Source organism: Branchiostoma lanceolatum, chromosome 4, assembly GCF_035083965.1.
Source record: "Branchiostoma lanceolatum isolate klBraLanc5 chromosome 4, klBraLanc5.hap2, whole genome shotgun sequence".
NCBI lineage: Eukaryota > Metazoa > Chordata > Leptocardii > Amphioxiformes > Branchiostomatidae > Branchiostoma > Branchiostoma lanceolatum.
In genome coordinates, this window is record NC_089725.1 from 6578988 (window position 1) to 6598457 (window position 19470).

General features: G+C 43.5%; 3 protein-coding genes across 4 annotated transcripts; all 3 read left to right on the forward strand.

Moving 5' to 3' along the window:
- Positions 1 to 358: 358 nt before the first annotated feature.
- On the forward strand, positions 359 to 4640 carry LOC136432359 (uncharacterized). 2 transcript variants are annotated; one of them, XM_066423561.1, is made up of 3 exons: positions 359 to 521; positions 788 to 1145; positions 3125 to 4640. In XM_066423561.1, the coding sequence occupies exons 2-3, from the start codon at positions 789 to 791 to the stop codon at positions 3674 to 3676; spliced, it is 909 nt and encodes a 302-aa protein (XP_066279658.1). In that variant the 5' UTR covers positions 359 to 521; position 788; the 3' UTR covers positions 3677 to 4640. The 2 variants fall into 2 exon arrangements, with proteins under 2 accessions (XP_066279658.1, XP_066279657.1); XM_066423560.1 differs by having other exon boundaries at positions 359 to 514.
- Positions 4641 to 10561: 5921 nt separating this feature from the next.
- On the forward strand, positions 10562 to 17869 carry LOC136434137 (uncharacterized). The gene is made up of 7 exons (XM_066426902.1): positions 10562 to 10783; positions 11062 to 11119; positions 12361 to 12479; positions 13181 to 15665; positions 16012 to 16118; positions 16533 to 16600; positions 17578 to 17869. Exons 1-7 carry the CDS (start codon positions 10691 to 10693, stop codon positions 17852 to 17854), a joined length of 3207 nt encoding a protein of 1068 aa, XP_066282999.1. The 5' UTR covers positions 10562 to 10690; the 3' UTR covers positions 17855 to 17869.
- A 226-nt stretch (positions 17870 to 18095) lies between these two features.
- On the forward strand, positions 18096 to 19377 carry LOC136434138 (uncharacterized). The gene is made up of 3 exons (XM_066426904.1): positions 18096 to 18099; positions 18191 to 18331; positions 19115 to 19377. Exons 1-3 carry the CDS (start codon positions 18096 to 18098, stop codon positions 19375 to 19377), a joined length of 408 nt encoding a protein of 135 aa, XP_066283001.1.
- Positions 19378 to 19470: the final 93 nt, after the last annotated feature.

The following is a 19470-nucleotide window of genomic DNA, read 5'->3' on the forward strand; positions in this document are numbered from 1 at the left end:
GGAATTCCTTCCGACTCTTTGCTCTGTCTATCAGACGAGATACAGCTACTCTGAGAACATTACAGAACATTCTCCGGAATAGTAGTTCTCCCCTGAATGAGTCCAATTCCTCACCTCAGGACAACAGCTATAGTCTTCGTCCGAGTCATACCAAAGCCAAAGGCTTTATAAAAATGGTAATACTTCTGAAACAGTATGGGTACGGAAGTTAAACACACTCCACTGCCAGTAGACTAGCCCCCTGCTGCAGTGTTTGCACCACAGTGTGGCCCAGGGCTACTGAATCGGAGATGGGCTCCGCCCTATACACCTTATGGTGTGGGAGGACTTAATCTTTAACTCGTCGAGTAGGTCGCTATTCCCACTGTGCACTGATTGGATCAGACTAATGAGTCCACCTGTGAATACCATATAAGTACAGTGAGACAGACAAGCCCTAGTGCACACGTCGGCGGATTCACCGAAGGATTCTGAGGAGCGAGTGAAGCGAGGACGCGGCGTGCATTCATAATAGGTGGAAGGTTTGACCATGTTCAGTGGGTGGTCTTGTTTGTCAATTTTCAATTTTGGGATGACATTCACATTGGTGTGTAGTGAATGTGAGAATTGAGTGGATATTTGTGGTGGTGAAGTCGGAATACCTTCAACCTGGGGGAAAGGCTTGCAATCATGACTCGGGTTATTCTGCCGGCATGGTGGTTGAGTCTGACTCCGGTGTGGAAGAGTTAGGTAATGGGACGAAAGGGTGACGCTATGTGTAATGTGGACCATGTTGTGTTTTGAGTAGTATGGCGACTCAGCAACCGAGTGTATCGACGGCGAGACCCCAGCCAAGCTTGGGAGCCACAAGCCAGCAGGCGGGGGTTGCAGCCGCAGCAGGGCAACAGCAGACGTCGGCACAGCAGAGGGTGGCAAGCCAGGCCGGACAAGGGACGTCTCAATCGGCCCCAAGCCACATCTTCACGGGTCCAGCAGCGTCGCATTCCGCACCGGGAGTGACTCAGGCACCAGCTGCGGCGCAAGGGTTGGCGGCTGTTCAGGCAGGGCCGTCGGGAGCACAGGCCGTGCAACCATCGGCGTCGACGAGCCGGCAACCGCAACCGGGCGGTCCCCAAGTGCAAGCCGGAGTGCAGTTACCTCAACAGGTATTAGTGCTTTCCGATTGGAATTTTCTATGTTTTGGGGTATAAACAGGTATTGGGATATAGAGGGGTTGGAGGCATATTGTGTTCTTGTGTGTTGCATTAGAATAAATTGTGCCGTCATTGTTACATGAGTGGACTTAGCGGGAGTGTAAGAGGGTAAGTATGGTGACAGTATAACGTAGGTAGGGTAATTTGAGGCTCGTGAATGAGTATTGAAGTAAATCGTTGCCACGTGCAAGATATCAGGAATGTGAGGAAATAATTGAGTTATAGCTAGGGATGGTGTAAATAATATGATGGCGTTAGGGAAGTGTGTGTGGAGGCAGTTGATATTTAAGATAGGGTGGTGACAGGCTTTGTAAGATGGTATGATGATAGTTAAAGTGGGTGATTGAGAGGCATGCCATGCGGTATACGGCCACCGCAAAAGTGAATTTTATGTTTGGAGACGCATGCTATGTGGTATACGGCCACGGTGAAACGAATTTGATGTTTTGAAACGCATGTTGGGTGGTATACGGCCACGGCAAAGTGAATTTTATGTTTTGAGACGCATGCTATGTGGTATACGGCCACGGTGAAACGAATTTGCTGTTTTGAAACGCATGTTGTGTGGTATACGGCCACGGTGAAACGAATTTGATGTTTGAAAAGCATGCCACGTGGTATACGGCCACGGTGAAATTAATTTGATGTTTGAAAAGCATGCCACGTGGTATACGGCCATGGTAAAACGAATTTGATGTTTGAAAAGCTTGCCACGTGGTATACGGCCACGGTGAAACGAATTTGATGTTTTGAAATGCATGTTGTGTGGTATACGGCCACGGTAAAACGAATTTGATGTTGTGAGATGCATGCTATGTGGTATACGGCCACGGTGAAACGAATTTGATGTTTTGAAACGCATGTTGTGTGGTATACGGCCACGGTGAAACGAATTTGATGTTTGAAAAGCATGCCACGTGGTATACGGCCACGGTGAAACGAATTTGATGTTTTTAAACGCATGTTGTGTGGTATACGGCCATGGTGAAACGAATTTGATGTTTGAAAAGCATGCCACGTGGTATACGGCCTGCACGGTGAAACGAATTTGATGTTTTTAAACGCATGTTGCGTGGTATACGGCCACGGTGAAACGAATTTGATGTTGTGAGAAGCAGGCTATTTGGTATACGGCCATGGTGAAATGAATTTTATGTTGTGAGAGGCATGTCAGGTGGTATACGGCCATGGCTAAACGAATTTGATGTTTTTGAGGCATGCCACGTGGTCTGCGGCCATGGCTAAACGAATTTGATTTTGTGAGATGCATGCTAGGTGGAATACGGCCACGGGTAAACGAATTTGATGTTTTGAGAGGCATGTTGTGTGGTATACGACCACAGCTGAAAGAATTTCATATGGGAGAAGAATGCCATGTGGCGAAAGGCCACGGCTAAATGAATTTGATGTTTTGGGAGGCATGCCACGTAGTAAACGGTTGTAAGTCTTGATTTGGTAACTGTAACTAAATTTTAGATATTTAACGATCAATAGTCACCGCTAAAATTTTTTTATTCGTTAATATTTGATCACTAATATTGAGACAGTAATGTTGTTCAAAACCGTCAAGACAAAATGATGGGACCTACTCCATTTTCCCCACAACGTTATATTTTTCTGCCGCTATATTAGAGTGATTTACAGTAAATGAATCTTATGTTTGAGAGGCATGCCATGTGGTATTTGGTTGGGGATAAACGAATTTTATGTTGGAGAGGCATGCCACGTGGTAAACGGCTACGGCTAAACGAATTGTATGTTATGAGAGGCATGCCACGTGGTATTTGGCCAGGTGGGTGAGGCATAGTTGAATTTTGTGTTATGAGAAGCGTGTCATGTGATATTGGTGATGACGTGTGTCATGGTGTGATAGGGATAGGTATACTCCCTCAGGATAGTAATGTGTTTTGTATTGTGTTGCTGTGTATTAGGATGTGCTTGCATTGAGGCGGGAGATGCAAGAGATGCGGGAAAGTTTGGGAAGGATGAGAAGAGGGAGAACAGCTGACGATTTACAAGATGAAGTTGTCCAGTATGCCAAGAGGCCGTGGGCGGCTTTTGATCCACAGAGGGCGGTGGGTTTGCTGCAGACTCTGGTTTCCCAAGCAAGGAGAGAGGATCATCAAAAAGCGAGGGAGTTCAATATCATAGTGGATCAGATTACACCCCTATCTGGGGAATCATACTTTAAGGATTTGATTATTAACCAATTAGGCTCGCCATTAGAGAAACAGTTAGTTAAGGACATTGCTGCATGTGCAAAGCAGCATGGGGCGGCCAAATTACAACAAAATACTTCAGAGAGCGGAAGAAGATATGCTGCAAGGACACAGAATGTTGAGCAACGCACGACTCCGTATACGGCATATAAACCAGGGACAGGTAGAAGCACTAGGAAAGCTAAATCAACTGATGTGTGTTACAATTGCTGGAAACCAGGACACTGGTCCCGTGATTGTTTTAAGCCGAAAAAGTACCAGTAGATGTTCTAAAAATGATGTGGGCAGTGATGTAAAGTGAGTGTTTGAAAATGTTTATTGAATTGTAATGTGAAAAGGAATTGTGTTGATTAACAGTGTAATTAGGAGAGAAGAAACAAGAATGTTCGATAAACAGGAAGTTCAAATAAGAGTATTTTGACTGGACAATCTGACGTGTGAATAGTAATATTGTTTAGCATTTTCATTTAGTTCTTATTTTCTTTGAGTTTATTGCATTTTGATTCATTGTATTTTTCTTTGAGTTTGACGGGATTGTGAAATGATTGGAGAGTTTAAACTTATGATGCCGCGTATGGAAAGAAGAGAGATGATTATATTTAGTTGATTTTATTTTTATTTTATTTCTTGGTACTGTAGAAATATTTTGTTTAGTTTTCTTTGAGTTTTGAGGTGGTAAGGAATCATGACCAAGGAGTGATTAGAGATACATCCCAGGAGAAAAGTGATTTCATGGTGTTACCAACTCAGGATCTAGTTAGGCTTGGCATTGATTTCTGTTTTATTAGGTTCTAGTGATAAAATCAGTTTAGATTGAGTATGATTTGGATGCGCAGATTGGACAATAGAATGTTCTTTGCAGAAGATGACTGTCTCCAAAGTGTTACCGATGTGAAGGTTGAGGAAGTTTTGATGATCATGATTTTCGTTTATTTTTGGTTGATGACTTGTTTTGGTTTAGATACGCATTGTATACAGAAGACTAAGTAGTATGATTTAAAATTATGCTTGTGTTGACTTCTTTTGTTTGCTGTTCCGTGTTTAAGGAGTACATTTGGTAACACAGAAGGAAAGTGAATTTAAAATTACTACTGTTGTCGAGGATATAAAAATTGTGACTATGTTTAGTTATGTTTGGTGCTTCACCCGGTGGAGAATGGGTGAAAATGTGGAAAAGATTGTATGCAAATGTTCACAACTGATGGAATTAAAGTGTGGCGTATCTCGATTCAGTGTTATATCGATTGGTTGAACACATAGGAAGATAATAGGCCAAGGGGTCGTTTTGAGCCAAAAGGGGTAAGATGATAAAGTATAGACGTTTTATGTGAGGAACATTTAGTGGGTATGGGCGTAATCGGGCACGCTAATAAGAAGGGAGTGGCATCCCAAAAGTGAACGAGGTTTAGATAGCAAGGGAAGTTGTAATGAAATGATGAGTGGGGAGAGAAGTACAGTTACAACTAGTATAACAAAAGTAGGAAGTGTATTACCCTATGGTCCAGTTATGGAGTGCAAAGTTTAGGGGGAAAACCACAGTAAAACTATATAAAGGCGTGATAATGTAAAATTATAGGCCTTAGTGTGCTATTGGCAGCCGTGCAGTGCACGTTAATGGGGCTTGGCTGAGAAGGTTTTAATAGTTATTTTGTTAACTTAAGTGTGAAATAACAATAGAGGTAACAAAATTGAAGTATGCAGACGCGGCAGAAATGATACTGAAAGCTCAGAAATAAGTAATGCTAATAATGGCATGTGTTTTAGTTTAAGACACTTACTGACAAGGGGCAGTTAGGTGTACAGGTACATAGAGGCCTAGTCTATAAGATTTTCTGTGGCTACAAGTGGACACGTAAAGTACAAGTCAGATTTTGAGACACATAACTACAAAAGCTAATATGGGAAAGACGTGTTAAGGGGAAAGGAAGATACAGTTAGAGAATTTTAACATGACATTGAGGGTTGAGTTGGAAAGTTGAACAAGGCTGATTTCAATGCCTGAAAAGTTGTAGATAGTATTGTCTTGATCATCCAAGGAATCTGATTTGAGTGAAACCTCCTGGGAATATGTAATGTTCTTACAGTTATTCGAGCTTTTCTGCATGGTTTAAGGATGTTCGTATGAAAACCAGTACAAAAAATAAATAACAGATAAAATGGAAAATTTGAATGTCTTTACTAGTAGTATGGTAATAAGTCTTTGCTATTGTTATGAGTTGGCAAACGCGACAGCTCCTTTATGAATTGATGTCAAGATATTAGTGGGGTTTGGAATGTGAGTGTATTAATGGTTAGCAGTGGCATAACAGTCTTAAGAAGGGTTCTTTTCTCTTTTTTTTGGCGCTTACAGGGACTAAGTAGTTCGATACCGGGAGTTTCGTGGCAGGAAGCATTACATCCGGTCAACCCACTACAAGCATACACTGATCATCTACTAATAAGGGAGGAGTGGATATCCAGACATCGGGATGGGAACATTTTGGTGCCACCGCCAGTGGAAGACGTAGCAGCAGGAAGAATAAAGGCGTCAGCAGATTCAATGATGTTTAGAGATCCGAATATTTTTGTAGCAGGGGGTTTGAATAGAAATGCGGAGGAATGGGTGAAGATGTTTGGATGGGAAGGGAATGAGACAGTTCTCAATTGGTTAAAGCATGGGGTTGATATGACTGAGTTTATAAGACCATTCACGGGCACGTTTAAAGGTCAAAGATATGTGGATAGTCCATTCCCACCACCTAAACATTTTCCGAATAATCCTAGTTGTTTCAGTTTTGGGGATTTTGTAGCTGAGACTATAAGAGCGAGAGTGGTGTCAGGGGCGGTGACGATTTGGGGTAAGGTAGGGGTAGTACCACCGCCGTACTTAATTCTGCCTTTAACAGTAGAACCAAATAAGCCGAGATTATGTCATGATCTGAGGTACCTGAACAATTGGATGAAAGAATGTCCGTTCCAGTTGGATTCAGTGTTACAATTAACAAGATATCTAGGAAAGAACCATTATCATACGAAATGTGATGATAAGAGTGGGTATGACCATATCTTATTAACGGAGGGAAGTAAGGCTCTGGTCGGGTTTCAGTGGGGCAACTGGCTATATGCCACAGCTAGTCTACCCTATGGCTGGAGATGTAGTCCAATGCTATATCAGACGATAGGGCTCTTACCGATGCATCGAATTAGAAGTTTAGGGGTTCCATCGACGTTGTATATTGATGACAGACATGCAGGCCAGTTAAGAGTGATGAACAGAAAGGATGAAGATGGAATATGTAATACCCAAGAAGGGGGGAACTGGTCCTATTTTGAGTTAGCTCAAGCCGCGTGTTTCATTATGTGTATCACCTTGACGACTCTGGGGTTCTTTTTGGGTTTGGATAAGTCCCAGTTGGAGCCGGTACAATGTCTGGATTTTTTGGGGTTGACGGCGGATACAACCTTATTAGCGTTCACGTTACCAGGCAAGAAAAAAACGTCTTTTGCTCGCTTAAGAGAGGAAACGCTGGCCCAGAAGCAGGTTAGGGTGGTGAAGATGCAAAAAATCACGGGAAAACTGGTGTCGTTCAGTTTAGCAGTGCCAATGGTTAAGTTATATTGTAGGGAGATGTTTGCATCGATTGCGTTAGCACAGAAAGGAAGGGGCTACGTTGCAATACAAGGAGGGGTAGAGAGAGAGTTAAAGTACTGGAGATTCTTAGATAGTTGGGAAGGCCATGTGCCATGGAGGAAAGAAAAGCATGAGGTGATTAAGTTGTCAACGGACGCATCAGGGTTTAAATGGGCTGGTTCGGTAAGTATGGAAGAAGGAGAGCTACAGTTAGAGGATTATTGGCAAGGTAGTGAGTTATCAGAGCATATCTCGGTGAAGGAAACCGAGGCGTTGAAGAGAGTCCTCATAGCAATGGAAGAACAAGTAAGAAATAAGATAGTGGACGCGTGGGTAGATAATAGGAACCTCATCTGTGCGTGGGAGAACCAGGGTGGCAGGAGTCTACCTTTGACGAGAGCAGTGGTCAGGTTATGGGAAACGGTAGTTCAGCGTAATATTGATTTGAGGTTAAGTTATGTGCCGTCAAAGGATAATGTAGCAGATAAGCCATCTAGAAGACTGTCGCCGATGGACACTCAGCTCCACGAGAAAGTATTTGCGAGGTTGGATGAGGAGTTTGGGGGTGAACAGGGTTTTGATATAGATTTAATGGCACTACCGTCAAACGTTCAAACTGCGAGGAATGGGCAAAAGCTTAAGTTTTTCAGCCCATGTCCGGTCCCGGGGGCAGAAGGGGTCAATGTATTTGCGCAGTCTTTAGAAGGATATAATGCCTATGTTTTTCCGCCGTTTGTGATGATTCCAGTGTTAGTAAATTTTTTACTTAAGGAAGTACAGAGATCGGTGGTTACAGTAGTTGTTCCTGATATCATCCCCAGGGAGTATTGGTGGCCGCTATTATGGAGCAAGACGACAAAAGCAGTCAAAGTTGTAAACGCAGGGCAACCAGTCATCCGGTTCCCGACTCGCAAGGGGATTTGGAGGATAAGGCAGTCACACTGGGACCTGTGGGCGTTTCAGCTTCACCTGTAGTCTTTACTGGAGCTCCTAGATTGTGGGTACCGGCTAGAAATTGTGAGATATGTCGCTACCCTAATGACTATGATTTCAATTTTTGTCAGAAGTGTGGGACCCCAAGAATACAAAGGGATCGAGCGATAGTTAGGGGGAGATCAGTAAATATGGAGAAAATAGAGGAAAGGTATAATCAGATTATGGATATGGCATCGGCCTCAGCATACGCCAAGCAGAAAAGGGCGTTGGAGGAGCAGTTGGGAGAGTTCTTAGGTGCATTACAGCCGACAAAGACCTTACAATCTGCAAGTCCTGAGGATGTTATAAAATTTTTGATCTGGAAAGATGATGATGGAAAGAAAACAGTGCATATGTCTGAATGTAATCGAGATGATGGACGATGTTTATGTCCGCACAGATTGGCATTTAAAACAGTTGATTCATATGTAGGGAAATTGAGAGCAATTTTTAATAGGAACGGACGAGGTGGTGAATGGGATGATCGATTGGGTTTAGGTAATCCCGCAGCAAGTCCGTTAGTGAAAGAGTATATAAAGGCGGTCACGGGGGAACAGTTGCAACAAGGATTAACGCCACAGCAAGCGAAACCGATTTTTTTGCCTAAGATCGTTAAGGTATGTCGGTTTATAATGGAGGAGGTGAATAGGGAGAAATCCCCTATTAGATTGTTTGTAAGGGCGAGAGATCAGGCAATATTCAAAGCGGTTTTCTTTGCAGGAGATAGAGTAGCAGATTTGTTGAGAACGAAGACGGCTGAGATATATAGGCTTCAGTCAGGTGCCCTGTTGTTCAATCACATATGGGGAAAGACATTAAGAGATGGTAGGCGAAATGTGTTTGCGCTAGAGAAGACAGGAGACCCGGCGTCCTGCCCGGTAGATGCTATTGATTACTATGTGGAAATGGCAAAATATCTGTCTATAGATTTGAATGGGGGTCTGTTGTTTAGGGCCACATCGAGACAGGGGCAGATACTGAATACCCAGCCGACCACTTCAGCGATAGATGAAGCTTTTAAAAGATATCTACAGAAGTGTGGGATGTATGAAGGGGAAAGATTACACGGGACTAGAGCTGGATGTGCAATCTCTCTGCATATGGCGGGGGCGGCGGAAGATGAGGTTATGGCGCATGTCGGATGGTTTGGGAAAAACACAGCGTCATATTATATGAAGGTAGCCAAGGTGATGAGACCAGGTGGTCCGACATCGAGGTTGGCTACGGAGGAGGTGTCAAAGGCAGTGGAAGACTATGTATCACAAGATAATTTAGTGGGATTACAGTTAGCATTTAAAGGATGAAGGATAAGTAAGGGAAGTAAGAAAGAATGTTCATGAGAAACAAGGAAAGAAGAGAGTTTTCGGGAATAAAGTGTAGTCACTGGAGGGGTAAAAAGGAATAGGAGTGAGTATGGCAAAATGTATATTGAGTGTTATGTGAATAAAGTGGAAAGATGGAATATGGTGGTATGATGTCTATTTTCTGATGGAGGCAGAAAGAGAGACAGTGGACGAAGAACTATAGGGAGGTAACACAGTAGGAAAGTGGTGGAATAAGTGAGGGAAGAATTATAAGAGGATGAGAGTGGGAAATAAGAGGAGAAGGAATAGGACAATGTGAGGAATAGATAGGGACAAGAAGGAGAGTAGATGGGGTGCGACGAAGGCGTGGACCCCATTACTCATAAAGGATGATCCAATGAGTGCGCAGTGGGGATAGGCTACTATTCCCACTGTGCACTGATTGGATCAGACTAATGAGTCCACCTGTGAATACCATATAAGTACAGTGAGACAGACAAGCCCTAGTGCACACGTCGGCGGATTCATCCGAAACATTCCGAAGGAGCGTGGTGATGACTGATAGAAGATGGGAAGAGGTGAAAGTGGGGTTATCCGGGTTAGGTTTTCGTTGGCTCCCCCCCCCACCCACCCAGGAACAGGTATATAACGGGACATGTCAGGCATCTGTGGCGCGACTTCGGCGTGGACCCCATTACTCATAAAGGATGATCCAATGAGTGCGCAGTGGGGATAGGCTACTATCGAGCAGCAAGGAGCAGAACGAAAAGACACCTCGATCTGTACTATTTAACGGCAGCTGATGGTAACGTTACCTTTTATTGTGCGCCCCAGTAGTATAAAGGGCTGTAGATTTCTCTTCATGTTATTACCTGATAGCGTGGTGCTCTATGCTGGTAGTGTATTTGTATCAAACGTACCTCGTAACTTGTCGGTGTAACTTTTCTATTTTATGCGCCAATTTGTCTCTAACAGGTGTCTACATTGTAATTTAATTAGTGCAAATATTTTTAACCAAACGTCACATTGTATTCTAGCTAAATTGTAATTAATGCCTATTATAGTTAGCTACGTTTATGAATTACTTACACTGTAACTGTTGGCGCACTTCAAGTGCATAGTCTTTATAAATGTGGCATGTGCATGCCAAAGTCAATAGATGAGCCTGAGACAGAAAGTTGTCCAAAGCCAGACGAAACCTGATTAACCGTCTCACCTGTTTCATTTTGATTGGCATTATCATCCCACAGTGCTCCGCGCTAACACCACCTGGGTGCAGTGGCTGCCTGCGGAACATCGCACGAGAGCTCTCGCCCCAAACCCACACTCTGTCCCCCCTCAAGCCTCTGTTTTCTTGTATAACTGGCCTGCTATGAACAGATATCAACAATGAGGACTCCTTTCTTGTGTATGTGTCAAGTCCTCTTTGGTTTGCTGTTCTGGTCGCATGTGTCGGTTTTCGCTACCCGCCAACCACGACAGGTAAGGCGCCATTTCTGGCACGTCAATCACATGTTCGGACAATTCTTCTACAAGTTGTTCGATAGAGAAACCACTGAAGATTTAATCAACTGTAGATACATTTGTTTATGTCTCTTAGTATGTCATTCAAACCGGTAGAAGAACACAAACAAAATGATATCAGGTCCAGCAGATGTTATGGAATCTGCAGACTATATTTTTGAGTGACGTGTGATCGTATATATAAGCTTGCTATACCAATATGAATGCACATATGAAATGATTTTGTCTCTTGACAGGTCAACAGTCGTGGGTTGCGTCACACACTGGTAACACAAGACGGCGACTTTTCCACAAGTAAGATTCAAATTCATTGCTTCCATATGGTGTTTCAAATACGACAACCCCAGCTGGGCGTTTAGGGCCTTTTAATTCAAATAGTAATTTTTTATACACAAATGTTTGTCAGTTTGCCTCATGACCTTGCTGTCGATGTCATAAATATGGTAATAAAAATTCCTATCTTCCCCTGAATCTGTCACAATGGTATCGAAAGTTCATTTAGAAATAATTCTTCATCGGAAGCTCTTGTATTCCACCTGTTAATGTTGGGAATGGCTCGCTGTTGGAGGTGGGATGTTTTCATTTCATCCATTGTCATTGAAAAATTCACATGCCTGAACATAAGCCCATTCGTAATCCCGACTACGCATGTGCAGTGTCAAAGGTGAAGGCCCCTGGCTTGTAAACTGTTCTCGTCTCGACATTATCTAGATTTGCATAACAACGCCCAGACGGACTTTGTTTACGTCTCAGGGGCCTTCACCTTTGACACTGCACATGCGTCCTCAAATCTACAAATAGGCTTATTATGCATATGCGTCTCTGCGTTTGAAAATACGTTTTATCACATGTCAGGCAACGGTCAGTTGCTAACACAACAAGAGTGAACGATGTGGAATTGACGATGTTCGTCAGTTGATTACTCCATTTGCTTGTGTGCATTGTCATTTTGTCTCCCTTTTTATTTCTTTATTTTAAAACCCGCCTCATCCCTAGACTTCGACACGATAAGCCCGTTCGCAGTTCCGACTACGCATGTGCAGTGTCAAAGGTGAAGACCCCTGACTTGTAAACAGTGCTCGTCTCGACCATTGTCTCAATTTGTATAACAACGTCCAGTCGGGTTTTGTCTACGACTCAGGGGCCTTCACCTTTGACATTGCACATGCGTACTCGAAATTCCGAGTGAGCTTATTGATGATGCTCGTCAGTTGACATACTCCATTTGTTTGTGCACAGTGTCATTCCATTCCCCCTTCCCTTTTTGTTTCGTCATAAGTATTTTCAAACCCTCCTAATTCCACCATTACTGAGAAAACAACGAGGCATCTTAAAGATGGGAACACAGTCATATAGCGATGTAATATATATTTGACATTTAACAGCCTGTTTGTGGTTTATAATTACTAGTACTTGAACCGTTTTTTAGATATTTGTTGCTAACAATAATAAGGAATGAACATAAGACTTTTTTTGTATTTACAGTGCTTTGTACGTACTTTCAATTTGACAGCAAAGTTTCTGTTCCCGTACAGGTGGGCACCAAAGACTGAGACGTGGCATCTTCTCGCGAGACTTTTGGTCAAAGTTGTTCAGAGGGAGAAGCAGCGCGGTGTTGGACCAGGTTTCTCCCCAGAACACCAGCGCCTCTAATGTAATTTACATTTCTTAGAGAAGTTCTCACATATTCCTTTACATAGATCTTTCATATTATGTCATTTGCGCCATGTTGGATTACGCTGTGTCTTTAATATGTTAAACACGTCGACATGCTGCTGCTTAATCCAATTATCCGCCAACATGGTCACCGGAGGATAATGAAAGTTATAATATCATGACGTCAATGAAAAGCATCTATACGACGGTACATCACCACCATTCTAAACTAAGATCGTAACACGGGCATTAATGCATATCCAAATTGTTCATAGATGACATGATGTGCATACGAATGCTCTCTTCCTATGCTGCTTCCATCAACAATCTCCAAGCAGAGAACATTCCCGGCCATTCCTAGCCCCACCCCACCCCCCATCGAAACTTCTGCTTGGAGAATGTTTGAGAGAAGCAGCATTAGAAATAGTTACTCAAGCAACTGGATAAAATTGTGAAACTTCAGAATTATATCCAGTTGCTTGAGTAACTGTTTTTGGCGTCCTAGTATCTTTTTTTCTGGATGTCTAACCTTGCATTCATCAACGTAGAAGCAGCATTCTTATTCACATCATGACATCTATGAACATTTGGATGTGCATTAATGCCATTGTAACGATCTTAGTTTAGAATCTTGGCGATGTACCGTCGTACAGATACCTTTCATTGATACCCTCAACAACATTATTTCTAAATCAACAGGCTGCTGACTGGGATTATTTCTGGGATGCTCCAAACTCCCAGCCAGTTGATGAAGACCCTACCGTAGAGAGTTTTCTTGGAGACTTAGGAGAAGTTGCCGCCGCCGAAGACGTCGATCAGTCTAGCGACATAGGACCTACAGAGGATGCAAACGGTACAACAGAGGATGATTTTCCAGTCCCCGATGACCAGGAAATTTCCGACAGAAATGATGAGCCAGATACAGGGCGTTCTGTTCTAGATGTCTTAAATCTTAAGCAGTGGGTGAAGGAAGTCCTCCAGCTTCCACGGGACTTCCCAGTTGAGATCAGTTTAGTATCCCCAAATCGGGACAGGCATCGGCAAATTACCTACAGTCTAACAGAACCATTTGGGACATTCAGTTCCCCTGGATACCCGCTCCCTTACACCTTGGGCAGCAACTACACTTGGAACATCAATGTCACCAAAGGTAAGGTTATCAAGCTGCGGTTCTACGACTTTGCAGTCGGGTCTAGCAAAGCAGGTTGCCAGGAAAACTCTAAGGACTATGTGGTGGTGACGGCAAACTCCGTGTCCAATGAGAGGTGGGTGCTGTGTGGCAAGGATCCCGTACCCATCACCACCAGAGGCAACACGGCAATGGTCCAGCTGGTGTCCAGCCTCAGTCAGGACTCGTTTGACGACATGGGGTTTTTCGCGGCGTACGTAGAGTCTCCGATCCCATCCCCATCAGACATAACTACCGGGAAAGAGATCGTTCCGGTCGTTGAGCAAGAACAGTTGTCAAGTACATCTCGAATGACCACATTAGACCCTCCTGCTGAGCAAGAACGAACGTCCAGTACATCTCGAATGACCACATTAGACCCTCCTGCTGAGCAAGAACAGACGTCAAGTAAATCTCGAATGACGACATTAGACCCTCCCGCTGAGCAAGAACGGACGTCAAGTGCATCTCCAATGACCCCATTGGCTCCAGTGGCAGTGCCGGGGGCAGTGAAACTATTGGATTTTAATAATGGTCAAGTGGTTGCCTCCAATCCATCTATGAATGCATCATCAACACTTCCTACTACAGGCACAACCCCGACTGTGTCATCTGAAGTTCCAGCTACGGGTTCAACCCTGAGTGACTCATCAGATGGTGCTACAGACTCATCCCTGATTGGTTCCTCTGCAGCTCCCACTACAGACCCACCCCTGATTGGTTCCTCTGTAGTTCCCACTACAGACCCACCCCTGATTGGTTCCTCTGTAGTTCCCACTACAGACCCATCCCTGATTGGTTCCTCTGCAGTTCCCACTACAGACACATCCCTAAATGGTTCCTCTGTAGTCCTTGCTACAGACCCGGCCCCGAATGATTCATCAGATGCCATTACAGACCCAGCCCTGAACGGTTTATTATCGGTTCCTGCTACAGACCCAACCCGGAATGGTTCATCAGATGCTGCTACAGACTCAGCACTGACTGTTTCATCAGATGCCGTTACAGACCCAACTCTGAATGGTTCATCGGTTCCTACTACAGACCCAACCTCGAATGGTTCCTCAGATACTGCCACAGGCCCACCTCTGAATAGTTCAGCAGATGCCGTTACAGGCGCACCCTTGAACGGTTCATCAGATGCTGTTACAGACCCACCTCTGAAGGGTTCATCAGATGCCGTTACAGACCCAATTCTGAATGGTTCATCAGATGCCGTTACAGACCCACCTCTGAACGGTTCAGCAGATGCTGTTACAGACCCACCTCTGAACGGTTCATCAAATGCTGTTACAGACCCACCTCTGAATGGTTCATCAGATGCTGTTACAGACCCACCTCTGAACGGTTCGTCAGATGCTGTAACAGACCCAGCCCTCAATGGTTCATCAGATGCGGTAATAGACCAATCCCTGAACGGTTCGTCAGATGCTGTTACAGACCCAGTCCTGAATGGTTCAGCAGATGCCGTTACAGACCCACCTCTGAATGGTTCATCGGTTCCTGTTACAGACCCATCCCTGAACGGTTCGTCAGATGCTGTAATAGACCCAGCCCTCAATGGTTCATCAGATGCGGCAATAGACCAATCCCTGAACGGTTCATCAGGTGCCGTTACAGACCCAGCACTGAATGGTTCATCTACAGTCTCTACAGGACAGACCCAGAATGGTTCTGCAGTACCTTCAAGCACACCTGCAGTTCCAGCTACTGGCTATCCACAAACTGATTTACCTCCTATTCCACCAGAAAATACATCATCTCAAGCTTTGCCCACCACCTTTGCCGAAACCAGCATAGTGATATACACCCAGATATCTCCAGAAACGAACTCTTCTGTGGGTAGTGGGTTTCCCGGGGAAGTGAAAGGACTGGATACAAATGACGTAAATAATGGCCGAGTGACATCTTCCACCCCAATGATGGAGAACACAGGAACACATGCGAGTATGCCTACAGCAACAGTCACAGTGAACCTCATACCTACGGGACAGAACACTAAATATGCACCAGGAGGTGAGTATAATACCTAACAAATGTTATTTGTAGATTGAAGTGGCCTTAGGGATGAGTGTTAGGTATCGGGCATCATAGAAATCGTTCCGTTAGCATGGAAGTTTTATTTGGCCTGACGAAATCACACTTCTAGCGACTCCCTTGGGGTCAAACCAATGCAGGGATGGGCTTCAAAGAGCCCAGGGCGTTACAAATTTGTGTCAAAACAGACTACATGGATGTTCATCTGTGTTGGTAAGTAACATTATGGTGATGGACTTAAAACAAACGATGAGGATTCAACAAATTTACAACCAGCTGCAGTCATCTTCTCTCAATTCTTATTCTTCCACATCCTTTTATACAGGTTTCCTATTGTACACCCTGATGTTTGATCTGGCTCTGTCGGACCCAGAGGCTGTCTTTGGAGACGTCAATGTACGAGACGTCATGACAGGGTCCATCTTGGCTGTGGTAGGTCTGATTTTGTTGGAAAAGACATAGAATAATCTCATCAATAACATGCTGAATTGTGTTAACTTGTTTCATTTCCACAAACTTTTCTCAGTGACTCTTGAAATTTTTAATGTGACTCATTAAATGATGAATATCTGGGAAGGAAACCTCAAATTTTAGACAAATTACTGTACATTCATTTAGTTTCACAGGGACTCACCTTCAAGGTAGCAGGCTTTCACAGTGTTTTTGAGTTCGTGGTTGAACCAGTTCTTTAGTACTGTAGTTATACATTGGAAATGCATATTTGCATTGCTATGGTTTCATAATGCAAAGGTTACTGCAAATATTTCAAGATTTACAGTATTTCCTTGCAAATCTGTGGCATTTTCCAATGTTTGAGACTAAACTTGCCTCATCCTTGTATTTCAGATGGAGAGAGGTCTGAAGAACAGTTGGGGAGAAGACTATAGTGACCTTCATGGGTTGAGGCTTATCCGGTGAGAGGAAACAGCTACTGAACATGCAGAAATGTTCGCGGTGGTTTTATGTTTGCGATTTTTGCGGCGACCGTTTCACCGCAAACTTAAAACCACCGCGAACATTTTTGTCCAATACTGTAGCAGTACGTGTGACTATAGCACTGCTGCAAGCTTAAAACCACAGCAAACACTCGCCGAAATAAAAACCAGGCAAACTTAAATGCTTTTACAGTACAAACTCTCTCTCTCTCTCTCTCTCTCTCTCCAATTTCACGTCTTTTGTTCCACATCCCCATCCCCAAACTGTAGTGATCAAATGACTGTCTGTTGAACCTGAAAATTAGCCTCTAATGCAGACTCAGCTAAAAACAATGTGAACCCAGCAAGCGGTCAGAACTGACTGGCTACTAGAAAACTGCCTGTAGTTTTAAAATATACCAGTCAAAGTCTGCGGTGGAGGCTACTCAAACATGCTGTAATGTTTTTAACCTTCTCCCTCCTGAAGTAGCTATTTGGTATCACAATTTGTATTGGTTACTGTGTAAGGCAGCAGGAAGAAGCTTCAGGACTTTCACTTTGCAGTAAAGGAAAATCTGTGAATAGTTTCATCAGGTTGGTAAGTCACTGAATAAAAACAACTTTGCGTTTGGGAATGCATCTCATTAATATGTTCAAGCAGCAACACCTGTGCTGCATTGCTATGTGAACCAGTCAGAATTGCCTTGAAGAAGGTGACAGATGGTCACTGAAATGTCGGTGGAATAAATCTCTTGGTTGTGTAAAAAGAGTCTTTCTTATTCGGTAAAGGAAAATGCTTTGTTCTATAACACTTTGTATTGAAGGGAACAGTTGATTGCTCAATGAATGCCATATTTTTAGTTTTGAAGCTGAAAAAGATACAGACTAACGTGTCAGTGTAACTGGAAATGCATACTAAAACAGCAATGAAGATGATAGTTGAGAATGAAGGCTTTGCTTGTGAACATTTCTTCCAGCAAAGGCTGCGAAGTCACATTGGAGACAGCCGTTGTCATGCAGTCTTCTTCAACAGCGAGTGTGAAAGCCATTGAGGACACCATAGGAAGTGCCATGCAGACGCGCCAGTGGAACACCACAGCAGCAAGTGCTTTTTCCTTCAATCCTGCATCTGTCAGATCCTCTGGTAAGATGTGTGATGACACCAGTATCAAAAATAAATGTGCTTCCTCGGATCCAGTGATATCTACATTTTGGCGAGGCCTCAGAGGCGGAGCCGTTTGTATAGTACTGTAAATGCAGAAATGTTCGCTGTGATTTTATGTTCGCGGTTTTCGCGGCGACCGTTTCACCTCGAACTTAAAGCCACCGCATACATTTTTGTCCAATACTGTATCGGATGTGACTATAGCTCTGCAGCGAACTTAAAACCACCGCAAGAACTCCATTTTCGCCTTAGCTCGAAATAAAAACCACGCAAACTTAAATGCATTTACAGTACTACGATAGGATTGGAAATATTCTAGGAATAGCACGAATGCGTACCCTTGGGAATTAGTTTTTGGCCACCCCTTGTTGTATGTGTATCACATAAATGGCTTAAGTAAAACAAAACCATTGTCTCCATCCTAGATCTGGACGAGTGTGCTTTGGGGTGGCACAGTTGTCACCAACATGCAGACTGTGTCAACACCCACGGGTCCTACTCCTGCCCATGTAAGAAGGGATACACAGTCAGCGTCAGTGCCACACAGCAGGTTTGTGTGAAAAAAGGTAATTTGGATGGAATCAAATTCATTTGACGACTCAAATCTATTTGACAGATCAAAATTTTTAAACATTTAAGTGTCCTTCACATTTGTTAATACATGTTGTAAATGCAAACCTCACTAAATCATCTATTTGCTATATATTAGATCTGGATGTTTCCTTGTACCTATGCCGATATATTTGTAGTGCCTTACTCAACAGAGATCGTATGATTTCAGATACAAATATTTAATGTAGTCCATGTATGTCTCCCACTTACTTTGATCGTCATACTTTCCACTTCATCGTGTACTAGGTCCTTTTCCCAATACATCTTTGCAATATAAACTTCTTGTTTAGAACTGTTAATCAATTTGCCATACATTGTACTGACAGGGAAAATAAAATTGGCAGAAACATGAAGAATGATATGATTATTCAAGTTTCAGCTTGAAAAAAGCAAAACACTCTATGGCAGACATCCAACTCATTCCGGTACTCCCATTGTACACTATACTGTAGATGAACTTGTTTGTAGAAAATTATCAAAAAGTACAGTTTTTATATATGTACTTCTGTCATTCATGAGAAATCATAAACGTTGAATATAGAAACATTGGCAGACAAAAACTGAATAAAGGTATTTTATTATTTTGGAATATTGTTGTCTTTGAGCCCCTTTATACTGAGTAACAATTTCCTGGCTAGGAGGTGTGGTGAATTTTTGGGATTTGGGAAAAATCGAAGAGGCCAATCCGAGAACCAACAAGTTAAATTGTGTGGCCTAAATGTGTTTTTTTGCTACAGGAGAAACTGATGACACTGACTGGAGGCAAGTGACCCTGATAGTGTCGCCCATCGCTGTGGTCTTGCTGCTGTTGGTGGTGCTCCTGGTTGTCTGTATAACCAGAAGGAGGAACTACCACTACAAGGAGGCCTACACGATGGGCGGTAGGATGACCCCTGGCAGCTACTTCAACCAGAGCAGTCAGGCACGGTCCAGGAAAGAATGGATGGCTTCCCAGCGAGAGAGGGACTCGGAGGGCACCACGGCCTTCACACGAGTGTAGATTTGTGACTTCACACACAGACAGCCGTTTGTTTAACTTTTGCTACAGTCAAAGCGGTCCTTTGCAGTATATGATAGCACAGTGAGAAAAGAG